The 21,366-nt window shown below is 36.0% G+C and overlaps 2 protein-coding genes across 10 annotated transcripts in view; both read right to left on the bottom strand.

Annotated features, from left to right (window-relative positions):
* sun1a (Sad1 and UNC84 domain containing 1a) overlaps positions 1–14,926 on the bottom strand; it is a 30,651-nt gene extending 15,725 nt beyond the window's left edge. For 3 of the 9 annotated variants that reach the window (XM_049464677.1, XM_049464673.1, XM_049464678.1), the window contains exons 1-3: positions 12,351–12,685; positions 11,015–11,110; positions 50–247 (exon numbers count right to left, since the gene is read on the bottom strand). In XM_049464677.1, the coding sequence (XP_049320634.1) occupies positions 50–247; positions 11,015–11,091 (275 nt within the window). In that variant the 5' untranslated portion in view covers positions 11,092–11,110; positions 12,351–12,685. Of the gene's footprint in view, positions 1–49; positions 248–3,460; positions 3,532–5,253; positions 5,368–11,014; positions 11,111–12,350; positions 12,687–14,774 lie in introns of those variants that run through there. The other 6 variants (XM_049464671.1, XM_049464670.1, XM_049464675.1 and 3 more) reach the window with 6 other exon arrangements.
* Positions 14,927–19,373: 4,447 nt separating this feature from the next.
* myof (myoferlin) overlaps positions 19,374–21,366 on the bottom strand; it is a 50,709-nt gene continuing 48,716 nt past the window's right edge. Inside the window, exons 53-55 of the mRNA XM_049464842.1 lie at positions 20,828–20,937; positions 20,581–20,728; positions 19,374–20,488 (exon numbers count right to left, since the gene is read on the bottom strand). Coding sequence (XP_049320799.1) covers positions 20,450–20,488; positions 20,581–20,728; positions 20,828–20,937 — 297 coding nt within the window. The 3' untranslated portion in view covers positions 19,374–20,449. The remainder of the gene's footprint in view (positions 20,489–20,580; positions 20,729–20,827; positions 20,938–21,366) is intronic.

The raw sequence follows: 21,366 nt of genomic DNA, 5'->3' as shown, positions 1-21,366 counted from the left end.
GCTAAAATCAGCCTACTCCACTCCTTTTCCAGACATAAAGGCAGCTCACTTGCTCTCCTGATGAACAGAACCTCCAGAACTGTAGGAGATGCTGTGGTTGTGTGAAGAGTCCAGTAAGCTGTCATCACGGTAGTGAGTGCTGCCTGCGTGCAGCCGAAGGCTGCGGCGTGACATCCTGGGTGAGTCAAACACGGGAGCCAGTCGATGCTCCCTCTCGTAATCCAGCGCTGTTGTGGAGTAGCTGGAGCTGAAACGGATAGAATAAGCTTATTAATACAGTGTGGGCTGGATTTGTGGTGTTAGCCTTAGACTAAATGGCAATAGCATAGATGTTAGAAAACATTATTACGATTGTTATTAAATTATACAATAATATTTCTTTTAGAGTGCCAGGGGGTGTGTTAAGCAGGGAAATCACTAAAGTGTGAGAGACAGGGTGCCTAAAGAATCAAGGCTGAGAAATAATGATTAAAAGCAAATAAGGCACTCTATAAAATGTTTGTTTGCCACCCCCCCCCCCCCAACATTAAACTGTCATGGTGATAGACAATATATTATTAGTGTCTTTTACACTATAAATAGAATAACATCATATAAAATTAAAATTACTGTGACAAAAACAAAATACCTGAACAAATTGTTGTTTTAATTCCTTAATTGCTTAAATGAATTAATAAAAACAAACCAAGCAAGCAACCAAATATATTTATAAATTCATAAACAGAAATAGTCAACAAATCTATAATCATTAGTCACAGCTATGTGTGTAACTATATTGCTGCTAGCACACACAACTTTGCATTTTGTTGTTGTTTGTTTTTCCATTTTCTAAAATAATATAACTAAGACCTGTTCTCTACACACTGTGAAAATGATAATGAATTAAACATTTTACGTTGAATTCCGCCCCTTTCCTGTAAAAGTTTCCAGTTAGGAGATACAAGGTTAATGCATAACGGCACCAATAATCAATTTTAAGTTATATATTAAATTCTGACCTTGAGAGCAGGATTCTAAATAAGCTTTAACATGTTCTACAATGTTAGCCTGTAAAAAGCAGGGTAGTAAACTATACTGCAAAAATCTGAAATCTGAGCTTTTGTGATGCAATGGCTATTTTGGAACTAAAGAACCCTTTAGACTGACTTAGCAAAATTGTTCTAAGATCAGCAATTTGTACCCTATTCTACACACAAACAGACACACAACATCTGAACATTCCTCACCTGTCTGACAACAAACAGATAATTTGTTTTCTGTGGAATATTACTAAGTAAAATGTATTCCATAGGTAACTTCTCGGCATGCAGCAATCTTATTTTTTTTAAATACACCACTGTGGCACTTCATAACCTGCTGACACAGCATTAGCCCATTTCTCAGTTTTGGTGACATGGCCAAAACAAACAACAAAAAAAAGTATTTCACACGCCCAACTCGGGAGGGAACGTGCCTCCCTCAAATACAGTCACAATACTGCAACTACAGCAACGTTTTCATGCTCTATTATACAAGACACATTTCAACCGCTTCTTTTTCTGAGGACACTATGCCAGGTTAAAAATTATTTGGTATCTGCATATTCTTTAATAAATAAATAAATATTTAAACAAAATAAAATGTATCCAATCTCTTAGGAAAATACATTCAGTACCTGCTATTTATTGTCTACTTTAAATGAAAAGTAATATTAAAAATCAAGGGATTTCAGTATTTGACCAAATCAGTGAAAAGAATAATTTATACAGATCAAGGAATAATTAGTAAAATCATATTGTTTCCCTTAACGTTAGGATTTTTTTTAAAGTGGCAGCATTAGACAACCATCTATTTACAAACTGACTGTTTTCCAGCTGAACAATAAAAGCTGATCAGGGCTAGAACCGTAACATTAAATTAGGTAAGTGTTTTTTTTTACCAAAGATTGGCTCCCTTTCTTTGGGTAAATCACAGTCATATGTGACTTGGGTGGCATTGCGGAGAAAACGTATGACTGAAATTGTTCTTCAGAGGTAAATCCAGTATTAGAATAGCACTGCTGAGTCCAAGCTTGCACTGCGCCATGTGTCTGCATGCTATATTTAAAATTTTAATTACTGAAAAGCTGTAAAAGCCTCCTTGTTTGGTTTTGATTTGACTTTTGTATCCCTAATAATGTTTTTGAAGTAAATGCCTACACACAGGCCTTCAGGGCACAACAGAACTGGGTCAAAAATTAAAACAGATGATGCCCAGTGCATTAAAATATGCCTAGATCTGCATCCATTAGGTACTGGGTATTAGCATTTATTTAAAAGGGTTTGAGATATTTTATCACAGACCCAATTGACAGACATTGTGTGCAAGTCTGTTTACTGACATACAAGCTGGTATTTCACTACATTATAGGCAGTATTAAAAGTGAAAGCTCAAGCTAGCATCTTAATTTGATTTGTAAATATTTCACCGTTGACCTAATGCTGCAGTGAGGAAATGCAAGCTGACGAGGTAAAGCCTACACTCTCCCTACTACTGGATTTTGTTATGCAACTTTACTGTCAAGCATAAAATTAGTATCTGCTGAGGCAAATTTAGAAACACCAGCAGTGCCTTTGGGCAAACGTTCCCGATCACACTTCCAAAATATATAGAGCACACAGAACATCAAGCTTGCTATTTTTTTCTCCAACTGGTGTTACAAGTGTACAGCAGCGCTAAGTATCACAATGAAATAGGACGTATTAAACGTTTTTAAAAGGTTTTTAAAGAGTTTGAAATTATTATTTTTTTATTATTTTGATATTCTTAAATAGTAGCAAGTTGTGCAGCTCTACAGCTAAAATCAAAATCCTGGGGAACCCTCAACAGCAACACTGCTATGCATCACACATTCGGAGAAAGCTGTAATTTCAAGGTTTCATAAGTCTACCTTACATAAACAAATGTAGCACACTGTAGTCCCAAAATTAAATAACAAGCATCACTCAGGCTGTTTTCACACCTTGTTTGTTCAGGTTTAGGTTTGTATCACAGCATTTTTCATTAGTCTTGGCTGATTAAACATGGTGGTAAAAATGTAACTGTACAGGAATCTGGTAGGAATTTTGTGTGGCAAAGGAAACATTTAATTATTTTAAGTCTACAATAAATATATTGGCCCATTTGTTATGCTGCATTACAGTATGTCATGTTTACTGCTGCCATTTACATGCAGCAGTTTGGAAAACTGTATAAAATAAAATGAGGGAAAAATAAGTAAAATAAAAACACAATAGAAACATAAGGAAACATTTTACTGCTACATGTAGAGCACAGTTTCTATTAACTTTATGAATGTAATTCATTAAACAAAAAAGGAAAACATAAAATGTGCCAAGGCCAAAAGCGTAATCACACAGTACACTTGCCACACAGAATTTGCAGCTCAGATGAGCTTCTGCACTGAATTTAGGAACTGGGTTAAAGTCAAATAAATTCCAACCTTTATAGCATTCCTCAGTATGCAGACTGCTTCACTGCTCTGAAAAACGCACACAGTTGAATAAACTGAGAAACAAACAGAGGAAGGCAATAGAACAATATTTAGCATCATAGTGATAATTTGTGCCACAAAACACTAACATATTGTGATTAGAACACAGTAAAATTTTCCTCTGCAGTTTTAAAAGTTTCTAAAGGATATTTGCCTGCATAAGTGTGCTTAACCAAACACATATCTGATTTTGACTAAACAGCACCTACAAAACTTGGGTTATTTGGAAAAATGTTCTGTATAACAAACATTCGAATGCTTAAACTGTTCCTGTCTTAAAATGGTTCTTCAATAAAGAATTTGTTATTATATGAACTGTTCTTTATTCCAAAACTTTAGCTACAGTTCCACTACTGTTACAAGTAAAAGAACCCTTTTCTCTTCATTATATAACAAACTTTTTGGCTTTATAAAAAAACAAAAATACAAACAAGCAACAACAAAAAAAAAATCAAATAAAATGTCTAATATGTTTTATGCCTAAGCAAATGCTTAGAAACTGAATTGTCAAAAAAGAAAATTGTGCTAAAACCTTAAAAGAAAGAGCCCTGTCTGTAAGCTCTAGCTTATCAACAACAACCATCTTGATAAAGATCATCTATATTAAAAGAGTTCTTGACATGTGGAATAGGGGTGTGCCGTATTGTATCATTCATAACAGTTTTAAAATGCATACTGTGATGCTTATAGTAAAACCTTAATATTTTATCTTGAGAACAGATTGTTAAATTTGTTTTGTTCATTATAACGAAGGGTTGTTTACAGTTTATATGCATGCACTATATATTCTGCACTTCACATTGTGGTAGAGTTTTTACATTATTGTTACTATTTCATTCAAAATCTTGTACAAAGTTTTGATGTGTTTATAATATAAATGATCACAATTTTATTTCTACTGAATGTTTTAATAGGTCATATTAAATTAAATGTGTAAACAGATTTTGTTGAAAAAAATATATATATATTCTTGAAATGAATTAAATATTCATATTTGACATCCACTGTTGTAATGTCATAGTTTCACTGCTTCACAAACGGTGTCAAGCTAAAATCTGAACTGTCTTCATACTACTTTTTCAAAACCAGCTTATCCCCAGCCATGCCATATGCACAAAAGGATAAAAGAGTAGGTAGCTTGAAATAGCTTAATCTCCCTAAATAAAGGCTAAGCAGAGCGGCTGCTGCTACTGTACTCGAGCGCAGGATGGGCAGCGCCAGGAGCAGACAAACAATGAAAAAGGCAGGAAGGCCCAATAACAGGGGAATACGCTCAACTCCATAAACAGAAGAATCCCACACCCCTACCCAAACAAAACCACAAAACTCAGCCACACAGTTACAACACAGGAGTAAAAAGGGGTGGGCTATTTTCCACACACTGTGCCCGGCTATGATTTCTAGAGCACTGAATGTCTCCAGTGAGGAAGAAGAAAAAAAACAGCAACTGCCATCCCTCTGGAAACAATCCCAGCATTCATGTGCCTGAACTTTGGAGCGGTTCTCATTGCAGCAGGCTTGCTACATTTGCGTAGGACATTTGAGACAGCTGAATACAGCGGACTGGCAGGAAAACAATAAACGGTAACTTCCAGTTGTTCCAAGTCGTGCTCCAGGATAAACTGCTAGGTTTGAAACCTGGAAAAACCTTTTGTTTTTAAAACAAAACCCTAGTGCTAACTGAGAAGACTAGACACACAGCACTTTCAAAGAGACAGGAAGAGAAGGAAAGCTATACACACAGCAGAGTCCAGCCCCAGCTCTCCAGATCCCACCTGTCGTCAACGCTCATGCCACGGACAACCTCCGCACGCACACATTACTGTGTACACACGCTGCTCGCGCTTACATGCTCCCGCTGTGTAGCTCATCAGCAGATCAGAACAGCCACAGAGGGAGGGAAATCAAGGATTTACTCTATTTACACTGTTCACTTCCGGTACAACAAACTTAATGACTCAACGGTTCCCTCCCTCCCTTCTTCCCTCCCTCCTTCCCACAGGACGTACTGCGTCTCAGAACCTTTCTTCCAGTCTTCCACCGTTGTTCACTTTAACTGTCCTACTTCACATATAAACACTATGTTGACCTTTGGAAGTCATGAAGCTGATAAAAGATGATTTTGTTTGAAATTCAAATTAGGCATGTAGGGATTTGGAAACTGTAGGCCCACATTCAAACACAGTTTCTTGCAAAATCTAAAATCAGAAAAGTCTTGTCCCAGAAATTACATTTAAATATTTCCCTGCTGGCCTGTCAAATAATTCGAAAAAAAAAATTAGGTAAATGAATGTTCTAGAAAATGTGGTTTTACTGCTACTCCTAAATCAATAAGTGGAGTGGACGCTCATAAATATCAAAACGTCCCTAAAAGCGCACAGTGTTCAAAAACCAGCTGTCCTCAGCCTGAAGGCAGTATGTTTTCAAATATTTGTGAGAATGGCTTTTAGGTAACTTATTTTATGTTCTGAGACTTGTTTTAAAGCAAGAGATTTTCCAGTTATGGGACGCAGTAATGGTATGATAATCTTTAAGAAAACTTGAATTTAGCTCACTTGATGATAAAAATAATTATGAACATGAAGGATCACAGAGATACACACATGCACTGGATGGCTGCTATAAGATTTAAACTGGACTGTTTTTAGCTGTTTTTCTGCCTGAGAATTGTTGACAAGCTAAGGGTTGGTTAGATATAGTAAGTCTTGCTGTATGCTATGATACATAGCTCATGTCTGTAGGTTATGAAGCCTAGAATAGTGAGTTAGCATTTTGGTAAACCATGTTATAAATGTTAGGGGGGGTAAAAAGACCCATGTCCATACAGCCTATTTACAAAAAGTTTGTGCTCAAAAAAGCTTTAAAAAAAAGGCAGCTAATTTATTCCATGTCCTTTAGCCTGAGACTAAGCTTATACCCCTTGCAGAAGGTATAATGTACCAAATACAAGCTCAAAAAAGGTTTAGGAATGCAATATTAAATCGATTGTGCAATTTAGAGACATTCCCAGTCAAATCTGTAAAATTTGAAAATTTGTAAATATTGTATACACTAAGCAAACATATAGTGCAACATAACTTCTTATATCCCTACTTGAATGAAAGTGGTCAAATCTAAACATCCACCTGAAGACAAACTAATACAGTAATGATGTCTGTTAAATGTGCCTGAAAACAATAAAAACTCTGACACCAAGCAGTCGACTTAACTTGTACACTTAAGAATAATCCTTTATCTACAGAATGTGTGTAATTTGGACCTCAGTTAGCTGGAGCAAAGTCTGTGTTATAGTATGAGCCTGTAAGCTAGCTAACAGCCAAACATCTCCAGCCAGCTATGAGTTCAAACACGGCAGAAGCGGTCACATTTAGCCTGGGTCATTTCAACAGCTTTCTTAGACAACAGTTTTATTGTCAATACGGGTCAGTTGGTCAACAGCAGCTGCACTAAGCTGTCTGACACAGTGAATCTGTAGCCAAGCTAACTTAGCAAGTGGGCAAAGGCTAGCTTAGCAAAAGGGCTAGCAAAACACACCACACAGCCCATCCAACAGCAGTTGTTCAGTTAATCACGCCTAAATGTTTCTAAGTGGAGTTTTACTCAGACGTTTGTGTACTATTGTGAAAAGAATGGTAACATGCTGCTAGCAAGGCTTATGCTAGTCTTCTTATTTCTCTTGATTTAGAGAATTACAGCAATTTTCAGACTGACAATTTAACATTGACCTACTTAATTATCATCATTTAAAAGCATGTAAGGTAAATGAATGTGGTATTTAATAATTTTTCAATTTGGAAGAAAAAATAAATAAATAAAAATAAATAAATAAATAAAAACACAGAACAATGTTTATTCCAATGATATATTTTTTTAGTTATCACACTCCAAATAAGCCTATTTAAAGGTCAAGGCTATACAAACAAATAAGAAAATATTTATTCAGTTTGAATTACCTACAGAAAAACAATGCATGTTATCATCTTTGGCATTTTAAAAGTTTTTGAAAAACAGAAAAAAAAATGTTCCCCCCACAAATAGTCCTAATGCAGCTTTCTAAGCAGATACTAGTATTTCATTACTTTTACACAATAGTTTGAACTTGCTGTATACCCAGTCAGTTTTAATCATAATTTATTTTTATTCTAGGCAATGTGTTGCAATTTTATGCCATAAATAATGTACGCCACAGACACGCAAGCTGGATTTGAATGCTGCTATTGTAGTAGTTTGCCAATATCACCATCTGTTTGGAAAGAATTCTAAATGTTTGTTTCATAATCAGTTATTCTATTTCACTCATAAAACAGCAGAGCAGAAGCAATAATATGATTTATTTTCTATTTGCTAACTGCTGCTTTAAAAAAAAAAAAAAAGAAAGAAAAACACACACCTGTGACTAGTCATGATCAGTTTTTTTTGCCCATAAAGTAAAAACTTCTGTTTTGTTTAGATCAATAAGGACATTCCCAGCACAAAATGAACCCTCTCTTTCTGTCACTCTCTCACCCACCCACTTTTTCACTCACTCTCTCCATCATGTTGGCTTACACAGGTGCTTAGGATTAAAGGGGTCAGAACTGACCTGAACCAATTATGTTTCATCCTGCTGCTGCTGCTGCTGCTTTATGACCTGTCTACTCCCTGAGCAGCAGGTAGACTAACACATGCAAAAATCTAACTACTATTCTGGGTCAAAGCCAATTCAGCACAACAAATGTGCTTCAGCACTGAGGGGCTGCACTGGAGGAAGCCAGCCAGGTCCTAAATGACCAAGCAAAACAGAGCTCACTATTCTGAGTGCAATGTCAGAGTTCAAGGCAGTTGGTTTGTCTAAATGTATCTGCTTTTCATTGGCGTGTAAGAAACTACTGATATGTAAAGTATCACAAAAGAATGTTTTATAATACTGTACTGGTTCTGTAAATTTTAAAAAGTTTTCCAATGAATATGAAAAAACATGTACTACTGCTTTTTGATCGCACATTTCTGACTGAATATAAAAGCAAGGTTTCTTTTAATCAGATTTAATATATTAAATACATATATACAAAAGTCATAGCACAACAGTTTGTACATTGATCATTAAGTATAACCTTGGCAATTTAAACAATTTAATTTAGCCTAGCACAATGTACGGTTTAATTAAGCACAGTCATTGCAATGTGGCTGTCATATTTAATGTCTATCAGAGGAAGATTATACCTGCCTAATACCATGCCCTGCAGACATGGTGTGAACTGTTAATATCATGACAAGGGGTGTAATATTTTTTATGCAGTGAAAATATTTGGCAGAAACAGCACAAAATGAACCATTTGGCTAAAAGCCAAATACCTAAACAGTTTTCACTATATTTCCATTCATTTTAACACTTTTTACCACTGCATGAATTACTGTCTTGTTTTTCAAAGGAAAAGCTATTAGAAGACTACTGTGTAAAAATGTGTATAGACCACAAAAGCACAATACTGTTCAATATAACTTTTGTTCAGTACAATGTGATTCAAGTCCAAAAACACACACACAACTGCACATATGCTGCATCGAAAATCTTTAAGACTGACGTACCCCAGTACAATAGATCTACAATAGAGAAAAGGAAAAGCTGTTTTTGTTATCTAAGCAGAGCAGGACCCTGCAGGCTTTTCTGACTCACTGCAAAATACAAGGGGGAGTGTGTAATGTCAAACGTGTGATACGAACAATGTCATTCCTCTGTCCTGACACCACACACAAGAATGACACAAACTTAGCCGCTGTCACTCAAACACTATCTTTGCTCCTTTCCCACACCCTACAATCCCCCTCAACCCCCCCACACACAACTTGTGCAAATTGTTTCAGTTATTGACAAAATAATAATAATAATAATAATAATAATAATAAAATCCAACAGACTGATGTAAAACAAAACAAAACAAACCAAACAATCTCACAATCTGAAATCTATCCTAAACAAAAAGAAAATAAACTGTCTGCATTCTGTCAAGTTTTGCTCTGGACAAAATAGCAAACCAATGCATCAGCCAAAAGGCAAATGTCCAAGGCAGGGAGTCAGTCATTCATTTGATTATAAACAAAAACTAACAAGTAATTACTGCAGTCTGTTGTTCAGATCTGCATATACGTTTTTTTTTTTTTTTCTAAATATATTTTCTTATTTTGACAGACCTAACTGCAGTTAGTTTATAAGAAGACCTTTTTTGTGACCTAATTAAAATATAAAAAATTATGCAGATTTCTGTTTATTAGCTTTTTGTTTAACCAAGTTTTCTATTTAAGCCTAAATCATGTGCGTTTTAATGAAAGCGGTTGCTGTGTCTCTTTATAGTGGGATTCCTTAACCCAGAATACATGCCAGCAGCACTCAAATTTTTCATCAGTTTTATATGAAACAGAACTAAACTAAAGCTCCGCCCCACAATTTGTCCTACTGACTGATACATATTGGGTATGTTGGAGCTTTGCCACACACAAGTGTCTGCAATCTCAAAATGCTTTGCCCATATTGAAATCAATGGGAAACTGTCAATTTCTGACACATGCAGTAACACCTTCATGTGACCTAGCACTAAGAAATGACTGATTCAGGAACACACCCGTGTCAAGCTGCTAATGAGAAGAAAAGAAAAGAAAGAAAGAGGGGAAAGAAAGCCCTAAGCATTTCTGCCTAATGATGATAATGATTCCACTCCCGACATACACTCAATGAAGCCATGTCTGTTTCATAAAACTACAAATTTGCCACTTTATCACTAAACTCATACATATATTTATATAATAGTATGATTTAGCTGCAACGTCAGTTACAAAAGATCCCTATGAAAATGTCAAGTATTACTACTGTGGTTACCCTACATGCCTCAGTGACTCACCAGCAACAGCACTACACACACACTTATGTGCTTATGACTACACACCAGACACACCCTTTTGCAAGAACTTACTCAGCCACAGTTACATTTCCATCTCAAACTTCTGTTTTCATTTTTAAAAGGGGAACACTCCTCTAATCTCAGACACTTACTAAAGATTTTAAGAAACATTCTGAGTTGATTACTCCCTTCAGTGTCTCTTCATCACATTTAACTGGTATATAGTATGTAGAAACAGCTATAGTTACCAACCTGTTCTGAACACTTAGGTCTGTTCCCCTGTGCCACACCCCAACCTCAAGACATTCAGGTGGAATGCCACCAACACTGTACAGTCACTCCACCAAGTCAGTTCATGCACTTCAAGACCAGACTAAAGCCTGAACGTGAGTGCCCTGGAGACAAATTTGTAGGAACGCACGCCCTGCAATAACTCTCAGTACAATGTTGTTGAGTTGTGCAACGCCCATGCCCCAGAGCAGTGGTGTGGAATTCACCCCCACCACCTGCTATAAGACACCCCTGTCTAAATCATTTATGAACACATGCAACTTAAATCAGACTTGTTTTTTTTGTGAGTAGGCTAGACATGAATTAGCATCCTGGAAACAAACCATCGCATGCTCACCTGAGAGAGTAGGTGTAGCCCGTATTCTCTGCTTCAAGCTCTTGAGTAGTGTGTGTGCGTACTCTAGAAAACGCCATGGTGTCCCTTCAGTTCAGACTGCAAGAATCAAGGCAGGGGAGTTTACCCTTGATACAAATTGCAACAACTTTTCGCAGAAAGAAACTCACCCAGTGAGGCAACATAACCCTTTTGCGTTCTGGTGAGGTAATAACTCCACTTTAACCTACAGTGGGTACTAAATAGGCTGTGCAGTGTTTTGAATTGCCTCTTAAGATTAATAACAAAGTAAGGAATGCACTGATATTGGAACTGAGAACAGCATTACAAGAACTGCAGATGTAAGAACTTACAAATTGGGAACAAGTCCACCTGAATTAGCAATTAGGTAGAATTACACATACAGTAAAATAAAAAAAAAATGCAACATCAAAAAAAATTCTGTTCTTTAGGGGTAGGACATAAAACAACAAGTTCTTACAGAGATGTTTGCTTAATGCTTACAAATGATATTACAAAAAAAAATCTATAAAATAAAAACTTAAAAAGAAAATTATGATTTGAATTTCACTTATAACACCCTGTTTGTTAGAAATTGAGAATACCAATATAATTCCAATATCATTGTGCATCCTCACTAAAATAATAAAACAATAAAACACTTTCTAAAAATACTACCACCACTAATACTAACAAAAATAATTCCACCAACACTACTAAAGGTTAGAAACTATTATCTACTACTACTACTACTACTACTACTACTACTACTAACAGTTACTTCTACTACTACTACTACTACTACTACTAATAATAATAATAATAATAATAATAATAATAATAGCATGAGTTTTCAAATACAGGCTGGAAAGCATTATATTATAATAAAAGCAGCTGAAATGCTGTCTCCACAGTAAATGCCAACTACGTTCTAAAATCCCAAAAGCAATCTTAAATCCTGACAGTCCAAAAGACGAGTTATTCTTGCTGCAATTTAACTCACCATATACTCAGCGACGATACCTACCTTCAGAAATAAATTATAACCCTTAGCTACAGTAAACAAGGCCATGTGGAGTAAACCGGGCAGTCTGAAACTGCATTCAAACAACGTTTGATTTACAACGTTTCAGGCAAATCAGCTGCCTTGGCTGTAGCTACGCCATAGCACGGTTTATTTTTGGCTGCCTGCAACGAACAGGGATTCAATAACACAGAGGTGAAAGCTAACTAACTAACCATCCAGCCGCTCAAACCACATTACCAACAATAATCCAGCCCTAAAACGGGTTTACAGCAGGAGCACATGAGCGAGACAGGCAGAACCGGAGAAACGTACCTTTTTAAAGGCAGGTCTGAGCCATCACGGCGCTGTACGAGGCGCTGAGTGCGAATTTAAGAGACACTACAGACACTGCTAACGCAAAACACACAAAAACAAGCTGTCCAGATTTCGCTTCTTACTCCGAGGACTGTCCACCTAGCTCGACTTCGCGCCGCAATCTGACAAAAGCCATGACGCTGAGGTGTGGAGAAGTGGGCGGGAGTGAAAGCGCACGAAAACTAGCTCAGGAAAAGGGAACTCGGGAGAAAAAAGGACGCCAACTAATTCAGACCACACGCACCAAAATGGCCTCTCAGCAGCAAAGAAAAGGAGCTGGGACTTCAGCCGTTGATCCCTCCCGTCTTAAATAGACAGTACACCCTCCCCCGGTCAGCGCAGTGTCCAGCACGCGCACACACCCCAGCTACAACATGCACCATGTACTGCAGTATTAACAACATGGATAGAATTATATTTAGGAATTTAGTGTATTTTCCGTTTTTGTCCTGTGTTTGGGTTTTGAGGTAATGTGATTGCTAAACCCATGTGACTCCAATTAAAAACCCACAAAGCTGCATCTGCCCCAGTATGTCTTAGGCTTGTAATGTAATGCTAGGTTAGCTAACGCAGCTCAGCGACACACAGCCACGCAGAACTGCAGTTTACCATAAAAACAGAGCAAAATGCATTACTGCATTAGCTAAACAGATAGCTAAAACTCCACTTTAAAAAAGAGAGAAAATCGGGTGGATATGCGCATTAGATACAATATCTGTAGAAACTGGAAACATACTGGAGTCTCCTTGAAGGAGCAAACCTGGCTGCTTGAACGCAGCTCGGCATACTGGACTGATTAAAAAAGGAACGGGGCGGGTTGACTTTCTGCCGCGAAATACAAAATCATCCATTATAATATTATACAACAAACCAACCACAATTAAACACTATCTGTAGCGTTATACAATATTACATACTCCAACACGCTCCTAGTATTTATAACTCAGTTCAGTATGAATACCGTGGTGCCCAACAATAGCAGCTGGAAAATCAAGAATTGTTCCAATTAACTCTTACATTAAAACAACTTTGGACAGTTGGATAGTTAGGTAGGCTAATATATAAATTAAACTGTGCCAAACTGCAATGAATCTTAGGTTAACAGTCTCACATAAAAATGTTATAATAAAGAAATGAGGCATACCCAGCTAACGTTAATCTAATTGTTTAACACTGCCAAGGAGCTGGCTCAGTGTAACGTTTATTCGTCCAGTTTCTGACCGTTTGTTGCTAAATACAAAAATATAAAACTGGGTGTTACACTGGTCAGTGTAACATTTAGCAGTTTAATTTTCTGACTGTATCAAGCTTAATTTGAAATGAAGAAGTAATGGGGTTTTATCCAATTATTCAATTATCAATCGATTTTCAGATTTGTCTATTTTGTATCTTGGAACACTAATCTGATGGCATAATCCAACTTGCAAAATGCAAAAAAAAAAAAAAAGAAAAATCAGAAATGAAGAAAATATACTTTTTTATTTTTTCCTGAAATAACAATTGTGAGGGGCAGAGATGAAAAAACTAAAATTTAAAAAATAGATGAAAACCTTTTTCTTGTACACTGCACTACATTAAAAAAACGAAATTAGTTTTTACATTCAATTTTATATTTTTAGATTTAGCCTCAAACGGTCAGAACATTAAATTAATGTAGGTTACACTAACCAACACGTCTTTTTTTTATATTTTTCTACTACAAGAGTAGTGAAGAAAAGAAGGGGGTTCATTTTTTTCTAATTGCTATTTTAAATTTCTGCTCCTCACATTTTAAACTTTAAAATTAATAAATTTCTGATTTATCTATTTGTGTATGTTGAATTCAAAGCAGGTTGGATTATACCAGCAGTTTATTTTATCTACAAGATGCAAACATCTAAAAATCAGAAAATCTCGAAAATCGAGTGTAGGAAGCAGAATTTCAAAACTACAACAATTTATGAATTGATGAAAAATATTTATTTTTTATTATACTAATCGAATTTAGTCTCAGACAGTCAGAAAAGTGAACTGATGAACGTTACACTGTTAGAGTTGCTTCCCAGTGACGCAGATCAACAGCTAGTTAGCATTAGATAGGCTAGGCTAGCTTACCTAGCTAGCTACATGTAGGTTAGCTAGTTAGCTTAGTTTGTAAATGGCGTTTGCAGCAACACTATCATACAACAATGCTGGTACCCAAATATTACCTTAAACCCGTGTTTACAACTGTTGTGTATATATAAAACAAGCTGCACAAATTGTAGTTAGTTAGTATGTTTGTTGACTTGTTAGCAAGCGAGCTAACCTAGCTAAGCTAACTCCATTTCTAACCAATTAGGAAAATCCTTCCTCGGCTAACTCAAATCTAGAGTCAGTTCGTGTTTGCCAGCTTAACGTTACCTTCGCTCCAGAAGTCTCCAGTTATGTTGAGAAAATGATTCGCGATAAATAAAACACTTTAGAAGTTAAAACAATAAGGGACAGGTTGTCAGGAAGAAGTTCAGGCAGCATCAGGTGTTCACTTAGTTAAATTAAGGTGTACCGTTAGCGCTACCCATCTCTCCTGACGTGAGCGGATGTATTAACTACGTTACTTACAGGTGACCACGCCCACTGCGCATAAATCACATTACATACAGCTCTGAGAGACCACTTCAGTTTCTGAATCAGTTAAAAACAATACAATACAAAAACAATAGCTTGCGCATCATTTTAAATGGTGCTGTCTGTTTACAAATAAAAAATAAAGTTTATAAGAACCAAAAATCTAAATTCTAATCAAGAATCACTCATATATATTTGAAAATTATTTTAATTTAATTTTAATTTAGTTTTTTTTAGCTTATTGCCCAGCCCTAGTCTTGTGTAAAAAATACAATGATCAGAAAATTAACTTACATGACAACACCTTTTAAATTTTTTTACATTTAAAAACTCAGTCGTGTAGCCTAAATGTGTTTTTAAATGAATTTGAATGAATGTAACTACTTTATTGTATTAATTTACTAAGGTTATTAAAATTAAAAGCTATATTTGTAATCATGTATATCTGAGAATTAAGTTTTATAGATGATTAAAAACAGTTCACTTTTTTACATGTAGTTGTATATTTAGAAAATGTAAATGTGAATGCATTTGGTTGTAATGTTCTCTTTATTTATTTAATAGACAGTAAAATGCTATCAATAAAGTATATTTACTTTTTTGGCCAAATAATATGTTCAACCACACAGCTAAATTTGTGATTCTACTATTAGTAATGCTGACAATACTGATTCTGGAAGACAATACCACACCACATTTGTGCAGGTAAATTTAAATGTAACTTTATTAGAAAACCGTGCAAATATTTTGAACAATATAGTTGTTTAATTATTTAAACACTTTGGCGCAATGCCTAGTGCCAGCTATGGGATAGAAGGGTATGAAGGACCCCAGCATTGAGCTGTGTAAAACTGAAACTGTGTTTTCCATAATGATGGTGCTCCATCCAATAATTTTTGGCTGAGTTGGGGAATTTATTCTTCTCTGGACAGTAGAGAGTTACGTCAACAAAAGCAGGATAAACTTTTTTTAATACAATGAATAAAAGCAGGCATCCTAGTACATTTCCTTATATAATATGCAGATAATATTGTCTAAAATACAATAATATAAATCTGTAAAAAGAAGAACCCTTTGCTAACTGGGTTATGGGTTCTGGGCAATACTAGTACTATCAATAATTAAAATTCTATGGATCCGAGTGGTTCACCAGGCTAAATTTTTTTTAGAGTTTGCTAAATTTTTTAATACTAAAATCCACAATATCAGGCAAGACATCAGTACATCTATATTCACCAACGAGCCCTCGTGCTCTCCAAAACCATGCATCATAGTCAACATGTCCCAATTTAGCACTATTAATGAAGAAGTTTTAATTGATACAGTGAGTCACCTCAAATCATCCACCTGCAGTCTTGATACATTACCAACCAAGTTTTTAAAGAATGTTTTTTACTCAATATCAGAAGACATTCTTCAAATAGTAAATACCTCACTCATGTCAGGTGTTTTCCCAAATGCATTAAAAACAGCCGTTGTGAAGCCTCTCTTAAAAAAGAAAAATTTAGATACAAACTTATTAAACAATTACAGACCAATCTCTAATCTACCATTCATTGGAAAAATAATTGAAAAAATTGTCTTCAAGCAAGTTATGCACTTCCTGTCCATAAATAACTGTCTAGACCAATTTCAGTCAGGTTTCCGGCCCAATCATAGTACTGAGACTGCGCTTATTAAGGTTATCAATGACATTCGCTTAAACACAGACTCAGGAAAAATGTCTATTCTACTACTGCTGGATCTCAGTGCTGCTTTTGACACCATTGACCACAACATTCTCATAGATAGACTTGAGAACCGGGTTGGAATTTCTGGAACTGTCCTAAAATGGTTTAGTTCATACCTTCAAGGAAGGAAATACTTTGTGGAAATGGAAAATAATGTTTCTGAGACTGTGCCAGTGACCTGTGGTGTACCCCAGGGTTCAATTCTTGGGCCACTCTTATTTAATTTATATATGATTCCTCTGGGTGAAATCATGCATGAATATGGGATATCTTACCACAGCTATGCAGATGACACTCAGATCTACATGGCCCTCTGCCCAAACAACTATGGTCCCATTGACTCACTGTGTAAATGCCTTGAGCAGATAAATAAATGGATGGGACAGAACTTTCTGCAGTTAAACAAAGATAAAACAGAGATTATTTTATTTGGGAATAGTAATGAGAGGCACAGACTAGCTGCCTATCTGGATTCAAAAAGCCTGAAATCTAAAGAACTAGTGCGTAATCTTGGTGTACAAATGGACTCTGATCTCACTTTTAACAGTCACGTCAAAGCCGTCACCAAATCAGCATTTTATCACCTAAAGAACATAAATAAGATCAGAGATTTTCTGTCTAAAGCAGATCTGGAGAAACTCATCCACGCCTTTATTTCTAGTAGGATTGATTACTGTAATGGACTCCTAACTGGACTCCCAAAAAAGACCATCAAACAGCTTCAGCTGATTCAGAATGCAGCAGCCAGAGTTCTGACTAGAAGTAAAAGAAGAGAGCACATCACCCCCATCCTTAAATCCCTGCACTGGATACCAGTATGTTACAGAATAGACTTTAAGGTTCTGTTACTGGTCTATAAATGTGTTAATGGTGCAGGACCAGCATATTTATCTAATGAGCTCCAGCAGTATGAGCCGAGCAGAACTCTCAGATCATCAGGAACTGCTCAGCTAGAGCTGCCTAAAGTAAAAACTAAACACGGAGAGGCAGCGTTTAGTTACTACGCTGCTCTTAAATGGAACCAGTTAACAGAGAGCATTAGAAGAGCCCCAACACTAAACATGTTTAAATCCAGACTGAAAACCTACATGTTTGATCAGGCTTTCAGCTCAGCTTAAAACACTGCAGCTCCGCCCACTTTTATTCTGTAACGGCACTTTTATATTATGTTTTTTTCTTATTTTAATTTTATTTCCAATTCCTTGTTGTTCTTTTACATGTTTTTAATTTTACTTCTCTTTGTTTTAATCATGTATGTTTTATTCATGCTTTATTCTTATTTTATTTTTATTTAAAATTCCTTGTTGTTCTTTTACATATTTTTAATTTGACTTATCTTTGTTTTAATCATGTTTGAATCAATCATGCTTTACTCTTATTTTAGTTTTTATTTTCCATTTTTACTGTTATTCTTTTACATGTTTTTTTTTATTTTTATTTTTATATGACTTCTCTGTGTATTTTCTAGTTTGTAAAGCACTTTGAATGACCGCTGTGTATGAAAGGTGCTATATAAATAAACTTGCCTTGCCTTGCCTTGCCTAAGCGCTGCCACTTTGATCAGGAGATTGCTGGTTCAAATCCTGTTCATGTAGCTTGCCATTGGCTAGCTGTGAGAGCACAATTGGCCTTGCTCTCTCTGGGTGGGTAGATGGCGCTCTCTCCCCACATCACTCCAAAGGGTGATGTCGATCAGCACAAGGCGTCTGTGAGCTGATGTATCAGAACCGAGTCACTGTGTTTTCCTTCAAGCACGCTGTGATGCTACTCGGCAATACTACATCAGCAGCATTTGGAAAAAGGCGGTGGCTGACTTTACATGTATCGGAGGAGGCATGTGCTAGTCTTCACCCTCCTGGTGTTGGCTTCACTAGTGATAGGGGGAGTCCTTAATGAGTCGGTTGGGTAATTGGCTATGTAAATTGGGGAGAAAATGGAAAAAAAATAGAAATTACTAATAGTGTTTATAAACTTTAAAAAATGTGAATCCCTGTAACAGTGCAATGGTTTTCTAATCCCATCTAAAATATGTGCTTTCTTTTACTTGAGGACATGGGTTTGGTTTCAGTGTTTGTATCTCTCTCTCTCTCTGAGACAGAGCGGTTTACACCACTACAGGATAGGAGTTGATAGATTCTTTACTTTGTGTCCCGTCCTGTACATAAGTAAACTGCTGGTTCCAAAAAATTACGGTTATATATGCTGTACAGTGGCTACTTTACATTGTGTCAAAGTATCATATCTTCAGTGTTGCCCTATAAAAAGATTTAGTAAAATATTAGAAAAAAAGTGAGGACTGTGCTTGCTTGTGAGATATTGCAAATGTCTACAGCAGCACTTGTATACTAGGTATATAAGGCGTTTTAATGAGTTAATTGTGCATCATATGGGGCAGCTAGTCAGAATAGAGACTTTACATACCATTGCTGTCACAAAAAGAGTTTCTATCACTTTCACCATTTGTTTTTACTTTTGACATAATGTGTATTTAGCAGTTGTTCTTTACAGAATGTTAAAAATCTTGAATACACAGTAACAACAATATTTTTGTTTACGTCAGAAACAAGAGTTTAGACATAGTCATGTAAATATGAATATATATTTACATTGTTTGGTGAATAATCCTAGACGAACACTGTATTGACAAAAACACAATAGAAAAATATATGATGTAAGCCTTTTATTGTAGGAACTGATTCAAAACACTAAGAAATGTATATTTATTTCATACACCACATCCATATATTATTATTACACACATTATTTAATTTGACTTTTTTTCACTGCAGCATAAACCAAAGATAATTCATGTTTTGTTTGGTCAACCAAAAAAACAAAAAAAAAATCACTCCTCTCTACTAATGCTCCCAGTCTGTATTTACTTATATTCTATCAGGAATATTTACTGCTAAAATACTGTATTCGTCACTGTCCTTGCATGTTACTGACATTGTGAATACCTATATGTCAAAGCATGTTACATATCTCTGCACCATATCCTCACCACACACATTAAGATTATTCTCGTTTTATGTTTTCATGTTTTCCTGGACATGTAATTCTGCTTTACTCTGTCAGTCTGTAACTCTTGACTTGACTTTTATTATAACACAAAATAACATGTGAAACACTTGAATGCTTGGTATCCTTGGTGCCAAACGTCTTTTAATCATTGTAAAAAGTAACGGCAACATTACAAAGAGGTAAATCCTTTATCATCCCAACTTTGTTTGGAATGTGATGCAGGCTTGAAATGCAGGAATTGATTTAACAAATAAAATGAAGGTGATATAAATTAGACAAAATAGGAAATATATTGGGTTCATACTGTCTGCAATGAAATAAAAGTAAAATAAAATGCGAAAAACACTGCATTTTTATTTGCATGTCCCATACTGTACCAACCCTTTCTGACTGGGATTATGCATCACAGAAAAAAGTTGAAATATAAAATCTGAAATGTGGCTTAATGGAGCCAGTAAACATTGCATACAGGTGTCAGAAATGTGAAATGTGACTGACAGTAAAAGAGCTGAGATGGTAGTGAACCAGTTGGGTTATGTAACAGACTACTGGACTAATTAGTTCCATAAAAATTGGCTAAAATATGTAATCTAGGAACCTAAAATTAAACATTTAGTTGCTGGCATTTTAAAATACTTTTGATCTGTAGATATAAAACCTATATTCTCTTGGTTTGTCGCTTATCCATCGCCACACTCGTTGAAACACAGGTTCATCTCATTGAAAAGGCTTCACAATTTTCATTGAAATGTAGTTCTGAAAGAATAAAACACAAACAGTGAATTTATTAATAGGCTGAGCTTACCATAAAAAATCATCACCTCAGCTGAAGCAAAGCCTGTCCTTACCGGTAATGAATAGAGAAGGATCCCAATAAACAGCAGCACTAAGATTAACAAGAGCAGGCCAATGAAAAGCCACTTGAACCTCCGCCACACAATGAACTTCATGGTCTTGCATGGATTAGTAAACCAGAAAAATGACGTTTCAGGTCGGCTAAATTGATGCAAAGAAAAAGAAAGCTGTTAGCATTACATAAAGACATACTGGCATGTTCAATCTCAATATAGACAGACACCATGCTGATTGCATTACTTGGGAGGATTCAGCTTTGGATTCATGTTGGGTTCTTCTCTGCCTTTCCCTGCTGGCCTTTCCTCTGCCTCCTTCTCGTGTACTATCTCCAGTGTCATCTCCACTTTCCCCTGGAAATATCACACACATAATCAGTTCAACAGTGTACATAGTAAAGTCCGATGGGTAGCATGTGACACTAATTGAAAGGGCTAATAATAATATTTTTATATATTGAGGTTGGGGTTAAGACCATTCTAAAGAATCAAAGTTAGCCTGCTTAATCCACTATAATGAAAATCGTAATAAACTTTTTTTGTATTGAGTAATATAATACAGGAAATTGACAAATCCTGCACCTAACAGCTGGGGTTATGCATAGGGCTCAGCCAGGATCTACTACTCACTCAACTAACAACAATAGCAAAACCACCACAATCTGATACTGGCTCGACAAGAATCCAGAAGCACAGCCTAACACTATGTTCATGGTCCATTGCCTCAACTGCCAAGTAACAGACCTACCAAAAAATAACCTATGAACACATAGAATCCCTCCT

Source organism: Astyanax mexicanus, chromosome 15 (genome assembly GCF_023375975.1).
Source record: "Astyanax mexicanus isolate ESR-SI-001 chromosome 15, AstMex3_surface, whole genome shotgun sequence".
NCBI lineage: Eukaryota > Metazoa > Chordata > Actinopteri > Characiformes > Acestrorhamphidae > Astyanax > Astyanax mexicanus.
Note: the sequence above shows the minus strand (reverse complement) of the source record. Positions and strands in the feature narration are given on the sequence as shown.